The 11,227-nt window shown below is 44.0% G+C and overlaps 2 protein-coding genes across 2 annotated transcripts; both read right to left on the bottom strand.

The window, feature by feature from the left end:
* Nucleotides 1-4,133: 4,133 nt before the first annotated feature.
* Nucleotides 4,134-5,773, bottom strand: AK88_05510 (uncharacterized protein; the record flags this gene model as incomplete). Its single annotated transcript, XM_012483112.1, has 4 exons — nt 4,134-4,347; nt 4,527-4,656; nt 4,786-5,362; nt 5,585-5,773. The coding sequence occupies 4 exons, from the start codon at nt 5,771-5,773 to the stop codon at nt 4,134-4,136; spliced, it is 1,110 nt and encodes a 369-aa protein (XP_012338535.1).
* A 1,050-nt stretch (nt 5,774-6,823) lies between these two features.
* On the bottom strand, nt 6,824-11,207 carry AK88_05509 (uncharacterized protein; the record flags this gene model as incomplete). The annotated part of the gene is made up of 4 exons (XM_012483111.1): nt 6,824-8,128; nt 8,300-8,907; nt 9,355-10,101; nt 10,604-11,207. 4 exons carry the CDS (start codon nt 11,205-11,207, stop codon nt 6,824-6,826), a joined length of 3,264 nt encoding a protein of 1,087 aa, XP_012338534.1.
* Nucleotides 11,208-11,227: the final 20 nt, after the last annotated feature.

Genomic DNA, 11,227 nt, shown 5'->3' with positions numbered 1-11,227 from the left:
TTTTTGAATTGGCATTAGCATCTTTGTGTTTAGGCTTCGTGGATTTTTCAATTCCTAGGTTTAGGTTTAAGATTTATCTACCGTATTCACGGGTATACTTTTTGGGGACGTTCCAATTGTGGAAAAAGGAAATATACATATATGAACAAATATATACACATATACGTGCGCGCAGGAGGATAGACATCCTGTAGCCTAGAATGAATGAACACAGAATCCGTTAAGGCGCGGGTGGAACATGTGGCCCATCTGTCAGCAGTTATGCAAACTATGATATATGTAAGGCGCGGACGCGTCTATTTCCGGCTACACGTTAATATAACCCCGTCCTTTTTCTTTTAAAGGTGTACAAATAGTGTCTTACTCTTTACATGCGGAAGTGTGTTACTCTCTCTTCTGCGGGCGGATCCTTATTCGATTCGTATACTTTGAGGAAGAAAGACAACCTATAATGTACGGATGCTATACAGGGTTTCCGCTAGATCCCATACGGTTTGTACCTTCATGGGTATAACGCATTTTTTTTTTTTTTAAATATAGAGACGCGCCCCTGCGTATTATCTGCGTCAGAAATTAAATTATGCGGTTGAAAATTTGTATTCATATATAATAATACATTTTGTTAGTATAATTTCTTTCCTCAGAAGTTTTAACCGACATTCAAAATTTTCTTATCGCTTAACGTTACATAATGTCGCGCAGGTGAAAGTTGAAGTATTTATTGAGCGAAATATATGTGTTACCATTTCTTACAAATGTCAAGAGGTAAATGTTGTACAATATATTCATCTGTACCTTATGTGCGCTGTCTATTAGAATTAACACTATGTAGTGTATAATTTAATCTACACATAAAAGATTAATTTATAACAGGAAAAAAGGTATGAAAGTGATATATTTATAATAAAAAACAAATGGAAGGATGGAGGACTTGATGGCATTTATTAGGTACGGAATTCTGCAGATGTGGCTCAACGTGAGTACTTATAAAGACTACCGTGGCACGACAGAAGTACTAATGGACTATTAAGGAAATATGATTAGACGAAAGACATATGCCTTGGAAGCATGAAAATTCATTATCCTGTTCGCAATAAACAGACATGTGAACTGTATGCATGTGAATTTGGCTCTAATACAAATGTACCCTTCTTACGACTTCCACCTGATCAATTATTTTTCCTGCTCATAAGAACACATACTGTACTTGTGCTTTATAAGTAAATTATTACTTACTAATGGGGATTTTTTTTTGTCACACGGTGCCGTATCTTACAAATTTCATGCGTTGTTTGCAGGCCACAGGTGGAATGTATAGCGCAGATTTTCTGTGGATTATAGTATTCAAAATATTTGACAAGGAAGCGAGGGTACAAGGGAAGATGAACAAATCCCATTAATTCAATTTCTACCTGCGCGAATAGTACGACCGAATTGTTTGCTATATAATATTGTAGGCATAATAGAGCCAGCAATAAAATGGAAAAGACTGTAACATATGTATGCGTTAAAGAATTAACATGGGTGAAAGGGCCACTATAGAACCCTGCACGGGAATCGAAGTGGAGAACAGTCGTTCATTCGGGCGTCAGTAAAATACGTGAAGAACCTTTATGCACGAATAACTCCTTCTTATGGGCATTCATAGTTGAATTCATATGTGCATTAAGTAATAGATGGAAGGTATTCCATGATTGTGGCTTTGGCAGGAGGACAAAATGGTCCCATTACATCATTTACGCCCATAACATATAAGATATTGGGAGCTTAGGAGTAGTGTATTGGTGACATAATATGGACGTAATGAACGCAGACGCCCACGGAAAGGGCTCAATGAATGGAACAATAGAAAAGAATATTCCATGGTGTTACGCGAAAAATAGGAGCAAGCGGTTACCACAATGTAAGGAGTATGTATTTAAATAGGGCACAAAGGAAATAGGCACAGTGCGCAACGACCTATGACCTCATTAGCAGCTGCCAAGGTCCAATGTGAGTGCGCATATTGGGACTTGGCGTAAGGAATAACGTACACAAAAAGAGGATTATAAGTTGATATCGACAACAGAAACCACAAGCATGTGTACGGACGGAAGTACTCAGTAAACTGCATATTTCATTGTAAAACTTTCTGGTGCCCGTACGCAGCCACCAATTTCATATTTCACGCGGTCCTAAAATATCATGAGCTGCGGAAATGCATAAGCTTCAAATCATCAGGAGGCACATACATGGTTGCAGACACATATCAGACGTAGCGCCGCGTCATATTCATACGGGATGATGCCCAATTTCAGAAATGAACGCGTTAGAAGTATATGGCACAAAATTGAATACAGGAAGAATTGTTCTTGTGGAATAATTAAAAAGGGCGTAATGAAATAAATGAGCCCACATATATTGTTTGCGCGCTTACGAAAACATATACGCGATGCTCCTACATCGGTTGGGTGTACTTTTCCCATGGTACATTGTATTCGTGACAGTACAAGCGCACGGTCTACCTGCACTGCGTAAATGCATCTGCACACATATTGTTAAGTTTTTCTCAGGGCTGCGGCAACAGTTTACCTTGGAAGTGCGCGTAATGTTGTCCAGGCATTCTTTGTTTTTACGTTATTTATATATTATTTTTTTTATTTCATTTGTACAAATATTTAGTTTGTTTTTCTTTTGTCGAACTTTAACTTGTTTTAGTGTTGCGTCAAACTCTGCTCTTATGATGTTTTCTTTTTTTTGTGTTTTTTTTTTTCTTCATTGGATGCAATGAATTACACGCAGGGTGTGTAAAACGAATGACTCTGGGAAGTACCTACAACTGTATGCCGGAAATCATAAAGGCACGATGATGGAATTAGAGTATGTGCATATGACTGCATTAAGTTTTAGGAGAATGGTTTTCGGGATGGAATAGTATTATATGTGCTAAGGGACGGATGAAAGGCTTTGCAAATGCAAACGAACAGTTTCCTTTATGGCTTCCCGTTACCCTTAATTATTAGTCAATGCCCAGAGAAACAGAAAAAGGTAAAGTACTGTGCGGCACTCCGAAATATTGCCGTTCCCATGCCCGCCCCCGTCCCTTTTCATTCCCGAAGCACGGTAAAAGGCCAAAAGGTATTGATGAACGAAAAAAAACGGGGGCGGCGTGAACAATGCATGTTGTAGGGCGAACGTGCCACGAGCATGGCATTATGGCGCTGATGGTAGTAGTAGCAAGCTGCCGGGTGTACATTGGTAACTACGCATAATTACGGTGTCCAATACAACAGGAAACTGGGAACATGCATTGAGCTGGTTTCAGGAACACCGGGACATGTTCATTCCCTGTAGTGTGTTCACCGGAAGAAGGTGTGCGTTATATTATAACAGAAAAGGAGGAAATGCGTTTTTTTAGAAGGCACGGTACGATTAACTTTTTTCCGAAGAGTATGGCCACTTCAAAAGAAGCGTGTATGTCAATGTATACAAAAATCATGGTCCAATCCTATGACACATTATGCGTCCCACTGCACATATGTGGGCAAGAGATGATATAATATATTATCTGCGCAAATGGGACACGCTATTTTTTCGTGGAAACCCATCGCATATATGGACCTTTACATTTACTAAAATCCTCCATTTGTGTGCATATCAAAAGGTAAGGTGTAAAACCGTTTCATTTGGCAATGTGGAAGTTTATACGAACCGGAAAGGAAGCATCAGTACGTAAGCAAGAAGAAGTAAAACATGTTACATATTACATGAATAGGCACTGTATGAATTAGCTCAGATAATCATTATATAATATATGTTACATTTATGATGTAAGGGATTATGAATTATAAATATGAGAATATATATGCGTACATATATATGTATTTATGTAGGAAACACAAGGAGGGATTCCGCACAAATAGTGCTCCCTTTCAAAATATCAATAGACAACTGATTACAGAAACAAGCAGCATTATATATGCACGGAACATTCCTGTTTGGGAAAATGTAAACCATATTATAATGTAGAAAACGGAACTATAAAGGTCAATGCTATCAAGGATAAATAAGCCATATAATACAAAATGTATACAATATCATATGAGGGTCCATCTAAGAAAATATGTACAAGCATACTGTAACATTGACGTTGCCTACCCAGAAGTGCAATACAGGAAGTTATGCTTTGTTAGTTGCTTTCGGTTTCTCGGGGTATCTCTGGATTTATCCGGAGTACCTCGGGTTTGTGATCTTGTTTTGATGCAATTTTGGTCTGTCAAAATATTCTTCTTCGGCGCTTTTGCCTTCGCTTTCGGTAGCAGCTCCGGAATATCCCAAGTGAGAACATACTGCCTATACCCATTGCAACTGCAGTGCAGGGTATGCCAATCCCAAGTGCAGAGAACGGTTGTGTCGCACCTGTGCCCCCAGTCAGACACGCAACTACACCCGCAACTCCACCCCCAAATACAAACCCAACGGCACAGCCAACAGCAATCATTATTATAGTGTAAATGACAATAGCCGCAACGAAGAACTTGCAGTACCTATATACAATATATTTAGCCAATTTCCGTCTACTAAAGTCTCTTCCGGTGTTGATGTTAACTGCTTCAACCTGCTTCCCGTGCATTGTGCTTCCGATGCTTCTGGTGCTTGCGGTGCTTCGAGTCGTTCCTGTAAATTAGGCGTGTGTAATAAGATATTATGAACATTCTATCCACAACGAGGTGTTTTTAAGGCAACCTTCATTACAACCTCCCGGACATTTTATTTTGTTGCCATGTTTGCGCATATCGGTTTTACCTGTACCCGAAGGCCCTTTAGATTCCTGTTCGGTTTTTGCACTTTGTCCTTTATTTTGTACATTATTCTGTGGGGACGGTGGCAACGAGCCGTCTTCACCAACCTTCGAAAGCGATGTGCTAGACGTTGCAACTGCCTCGGCGACTGCTACATCGGCAGATAATTTGTCGCCGTTATGGACTTCTTCTTCCCGTTCATCATGTTCTATTTTCCACTTTTTTTCATAATGCACTTGTTGTGGTATCTCGTACTCCACCACTTTCCGTTCTTTTAGAATAGCTCCTGCTCCGTCTCGATAACATCGTTTTTTTGGTGTCGACCATTGGTTGCGAGAGTATACTCGTTTCGGGGGAGATTCATAGGCTTGTTCATACGGTTCGTCGACATCGTCGTATGCACCTTCATAGGTTTGTTCATAGGTTGGTGGAGCATCGTCATAGTGTTCGAATGCCATCGGATCTAATTCAAGCTCATCATCTGATGGAGTTGCTTTTACCTTTGCTAAACTTCGGGCAACTCTGTTACGTACGCGTACTTTGGCGACATGCTGTTCTTGTGTTTCGAAGTCATCTTGATGCTGTAGAAAGGGGAATGGATGAGAAGTGGTGATGCGTTGAATGAACAAAAGAACAGCAATATGAGAAAGGAACAAAAAGGGGAAGTCAGCACCGGAAGAGAAAAAATATACATATAAATATTCAGGCATGTTGCGTACGCCATATATGTAGCCGAGTGCGGAACATTCCAGTCTCCACATCTATATGTGATCATGTAATCTTTCTTTTGTGCGTGGGCTTACCGTTAAAAAGATGCAAGCAACCACAAAAAGGATAGCAAATTTTTTGGAGGAAAAGAACCTGTGTGCCTTTTTGTCATGTGTTTCGCCTTCGTCATTACCTGCGGAATATGCTTTGCCATTTCGGGATTGCAACGCTCCTGGTGGGACACCGTTGCTTGTCGATGTTTGTTTGTTGTTCGAGTGTGCCATATTGATGTGGATACTTATTTAAAACGGAAATGTACAGGGGTAGTGTGCTTTTCGTTGTTCTTTTTTTTAATTACTCTACGGCTAGGAGGAAATTATGTTAAGAGAAGAAAAAACAAAATTAGAGAAATGAATGAACACAAAATTATTGCTTTCACGTCAGCATATATGCGTGTGAGAAGTGTTGTGCTTCTTTTTTGTTTTTTTTTTTGGTCAATTGAACCATATAGGATCCCGTTCTAATTTACTTTTCCATAAATATTACATATACATAATTATTTCTATTAATTGTGCAAAATGTACAAAATCATAAAAAGAAAAGTCAGATTACGTCAAAATACATTATTTTACAACTTAAAAGGAAATTATGCCAACAAGAAAACAAAAAAAACAAAAAAATGCACAGCAGATACATTAATTTGAGCTTTAGAAGAAGGAGAGGTCCTTGTAAATTTTCAATAAATGTGTGGGGCATTGAGTTGTAGGGTTTTATATGTAAAATGTTTTTTTTTGTAACTGAACCGTTACATATATATAGGAGTATATGCCCAACTTATGGTTTGTATGCCTTTTTATACGCTCCGCATAATGCGCTGATGGATCAAAAACACCAGGTGCCTTAGTCAATCGTTTGGAATGAGAATGCGCTCAATCACATTATTTTAATACGGAGATGCAAACAAAATTTGTTGTGCATGTATTTTATCACAAAAAAAAAAAAAAAAAAAGTTTAAGTCTAACTTATTAAAGGTGTGTATGTAATACTTGTATACTTATTTAAATGGAAATGAGTACATATTATGTTTAAAATAATTGTTGCGTATGGCTTCCCCCCGCCCCCGCACAAGGAGCACGGGAAGAACAAAAAAGTAGAGAAATGCAAACCAATATGCTTAGAATGACGAACCTTGTGTAAGAGCAAAAAAAAAAAAAAAAACAGGAGTAGGAAGTAACTTAAGCGTAGTAACATACTATGTATATCGCTCAATGTGGAAAAGTAAACTGTTCATATTATGTGTCATTTCAATTTATGTAATTGCGCATAACTTTATCCTAATTGCAAAGGTGTTCTAATAAATTTTCCACATATAACTCCTTCTCCTGCAGGCGGCTTTCAAGCTCGTACTGTTCTATGACTAATGCCAGGATCAGTATGCATATTTTAGTGCTTACCGGCTTGTTGAGGTACAGTTGTGGATGCAGTTGTTGGGGGCGTGGTACATCTCGCACTCTTAGAACATCTTCTGCTCCCATTACTTGTTCCACTTCTAAGTCTTTTTCCATTATAGGTACTTCGCCTTTTTCCGGTACTGTCTCCTCCTCTACATTATTCAACAAATGTTGGAACCACTCCTCCGCGTTATACATACGCATTTGCCGATGTTGTTGGGAAACCCATTGTTTCCACAACCGCAGTTTGCTCATCTGGAGGGTTGTGGCTTCACCGAATTCACTATGGCCGTATACTCCGTTATCCTCGTTTGCCACCATGTGATCACGTAGGTATTGTCTCCACTGCTGTTTTAGGGTTTGGAACCACGGCTGTGCCGTACACTCCCGCAGAATATGTTTGTTGCGGTCAATCCAAGGTGTCCACCTTGTGTAGTCCGACGTCACGTGGTCGGGCTCGCAAGGGGAACTCTGTTCTATTGCGAACTCCATGGTTTCCATATAACTCCAAGGATCGGGGTCATCGTGGTTGGATGCAGAAGGATGCGGTGCTAACGGTATAGGTGCCGTACAACTCCATGAATCGCAGTCATTAGGTGGACCAGGGTCCGTTGCGAACTGTATGTTGTCCATACAACTCCATGGATCGCAGTCATTAGGTGGAGACCGGTCCGTTGCTAACTGCATGGTTTCCATACAACTCCATGGATCGGGGTCCTCTTCGTTAGGTGGACATGGGTCCGTTGCTAACTGTTTAGTTTCCATACAACTCCATGCATCCGTTCCGTCGCAGTCAGTGGAGGAAACATTGTTTCCTGATAAATCCTGGTTTGTGATAGGAGCATCCAAGGAACTACTATACCCCTTTGCGTCCCGCATCAACTCCTGTGCAAACTCCTCCACAAGTATCTGCAAATAGTCGTCTTTGACGTTTTCCCACGCGGCCACTCCACATTCGTTGAGCACTTCTAGATGTAGCTCAATAATGGTGCGCTTATGCACGCGCGGGGAGCGTCCTCTACCGGATGTTGACGCAGGTTGCCTATCCGTAACCATGGTGTACCCGTAATCGGGTGGCGGCAGTTCGCCGCGTTGTAGATGGTCTAGAATTTCTTCGTCGAGTGGCGGTGACGGCACGTCACGAACGGTTCGATACGTTCGTCGACGTTTGGCGAGGTACGCAAAGTACTAAACAGAAAAAGGGGGGTAAAGAGCAGGGTGAGGACGGTAGGATAAAAGGCATGAACCCGGATGTAGGAGTATATTGGTGCGAACGATCATATATTGGAGCCGGTTGGGATGTTCTGAGGTATAAACATCCTGCACATGCGGCATGCCCTGATTGGCGTATGTGCTTACCTTCCATAGGAAGAACGCAATGACCCCAATACCAACCACCGCGGGAATGATCGCGGGGCTATAGGGGATGAGATCCTTGGGGTCGAAGGGTTTACGGGAAGACGGGGTAGGTTGTTGCTCACTGAGGGTACTGCCTCCTGAACTGGATGCTCTATCTCTTAAGGTGGGTGCTTTACCTCCTTCATTAGCTTTTCCACTGGATGTATCAGGTTGGGTAACTGTCAGTCCTGGTCCTGTTGGACTACTTGTTGGATTAGTCGATGGTACTAATGTTACTTCTGTCCCTGAGTCCACAATTTGCCCTGGTCCTGATGGAGGATGTGAACCTGCCTGTGAACTATCTGGAACAGAATTAACAGTTGTTGGGCTTGGACCTGCTGCCTCGGCGGCAGGTTGACCCAGTCCACCACCGCCAGGAGTGCTTGTAACTTGATCATCCGGTTCACCACCACTACCACCTGCGCCTTTTCCTTCCCCGCCAGAAACTCCATCCGCCAAATCGGCATCACTGAAACTGCCACTACTACCCGATTGATTGGGGTTCGGGTTCGGTTTGGGTGGATTGAGAGGAGGGGGGTCATCATTGCCGCCATCGACGACGTCATCGCCTGAACATGTGGTGAATGGGGAGACAGGGAAAGGGAAGGAAGAAGGATATGAAAGAAACTGAAGTTTTGTGCGGTAGCTGGCCACGGTTGACTGTGATTGGGCACACGGTCGGCACCATTGGTGCGACGGGACCAGGTGTTGGGGGGACGGCCTAGCAGGAGACGGACAAGGGTAGGGGGGCAGGGTGCCACCCCGGGAAAAGACTCTCTCTGTCCCACACACAACACAACACACACAGTGTGTGTGTGTCTACGTCGACGTGGACGTCGACGTGTAGCTGTCTACATCCAGGGGCTTTCGCTCTCGGTCTGCCGGTCAGTCTCATTCGACGTTTGGTTTCTGTCGCGCCCTCTGTCCGTGTTGTCTCTCCCGCGGTCGCCGGAAATTGTTGTTTTTTTTTTTTCTTGTTTCCGTCGCGTCCTTTTCTGACTGTTCATTATGCGTACCTATGGGTACTGTAGGAGTAGTATTCGACATGCCTATGGATATTTCTATGGAGCGCGAAGCACCGGGGAGACCCATGGGACCCCTCCCAATGAGTTTGTCGACCTCGTCCTTCTTGTTCACGTTGTCCGTATTCTTGACTTCCCTCTCCAAGCACTTAACAATTTCTTCTGGATGCTCATTTTCCAGGTCTTCACACTTTCGTACATTTGCTGGAGTATGTTCCGGGGAACCCTCCTTACTTATATTCTCTCCTGTTGCCTTACCCTTTACTTTATCCTTGGACTCCGTGCTCGTCCTCTCTCTCTCTGCTCCTACGCCTGCTCCTCCTGCCCCTGTGGATGGTGCTGTCGGAGACGGATCTGATGGTGCCGCAGGTGGAGGTTGTGGTACGGGATCTGTTGCTGCTCCTGCTCCTTGTCCCGATCCTCCCTGATCATTTGCCTGATTTGGGTCAGGAGGTGGGGGTTGTGGTACGGGAGCTGATGCTGGTACCCTCGTGTCCGCAGCTGCTTGATCCGCTCGACCTGGTGATCCTTCCGGTGCTGCCAGTGGCGTGTCTGCCCTTCCTGCTCCTACAGGCCCTGGTGGTGGCGACTGAGTTCCCGGTGTACCCCCTGTACCTGAACCTGTTGGTAGTGGTGTCGTGGACGGTTGAGTTGTCGTGGAAGCGCCATCCGGTTTTGTCTTCCCTTTGTGTTTGGTCTTGTCATCCCCGGAACCACCTGTCTGCGGTGTCGCGCCCTTTGCTGCAATAAAAAAGGAAGAAGGGGAACAACAAAGAGTATATTATAAAAGCACAAGTGGTACAGAAAGAAGGGGCCGGGACGGTGTGGCCAGGTAGCGGCCGGGTAGGGTCCGGCTCGACGACGGGGCGGGACGGTTGTGTCACGTAACGGCAGGGTACGGTCGGGTCGACTCGGTGAACTGCGTCCAGGCGGACAGAGTCGTGGTGGATGGTAGCAGTACAACTTTCATTTGTCGCCGTTACGCTCCTGCACCGTCCCGCTGCATCCCTCATGTCGTCTCCGGTGCCTCGTCGCCGCTGCCGTCGTCGTGGCCACCGCTACGGTCGTGGCTGCTGTGCGGTTGCGCGCCCGTGCGTAGTTCACGTGCGTTGTTCTCGCCGCGTGCGTGTGCGTTGTTGTGATGGCATCCATATTCGTGCGGTTTACATGCGGGCCGCATGAGTATTCGGCCGTATTCGGTCATATTTGTCCGCATTCGTGCTTTCTCCCCATCGGTCCTTACCGGTCGGTTCCCCTGATGGTGCTGGTGTTGCCGTGGCTCCCGGTGCTACCGGCGATGCTGCAACTGCTGGTGTTGCGCGGACGGGTTTTTCAGCGGCGGCTGGTGTAACTGACGTTTTCCCTGGTCCTATATCGTCCAATATTTTCTTCCATGCCTCCCCTCCCGTTCCTGTATTTTTGAATTCTTCCATTATTTTCTGTTTCTGATCATCGCTTATTGCCTCCTTATTCTCAATCATGGTCCTTATACTTTGTACAGTACCATCCTCCAATGCTGTTATTACAGGACCATGTTTCACCTCCTTTTCTGCATTTTCCTTTGATCTTCTTGCTTCCGCACCCTCACAATCCGTATTGCCCTGCCCCGAACTCACGCCTCCATATGTTCTTTGCCTCCATTTGTTTATCCAATCTCCCATGGTTTTTGCAAAAAATTTGGAGCCTATTTGTAAGGTATCATAATCGAGCCTAGCACATTGTTGCTCTTTCCCTATATTACCCTCCTCCCCACCCCAGATGCGCACCTTATTAATTATCTTTCGTACAGTCTCTCTTGTTTTGCAGCTGCCGCTGTATAATTTCGCTATTGCAATAGTGCCCACCATGCACCTGAAATAGTCCCGCA

The sequence above is a fragment of the Plasmodium fragile genome, assembly GCF_000956335.1.
Source record: "Plasmodium fragile strain nilgiri unplaced genomic scaffold supercont1.147, whole genome shotgun sequence".
Classification (NCBI taxonomy): Eukaryota; Apicomplexa; class Aconoidasida; order Haemosporida; family Plasmodiidae; genus Plasmodium; species Plasmodium fragile.
This window is presented reverse-complemented; position numbering and strand designations above follow the sequence as displayed.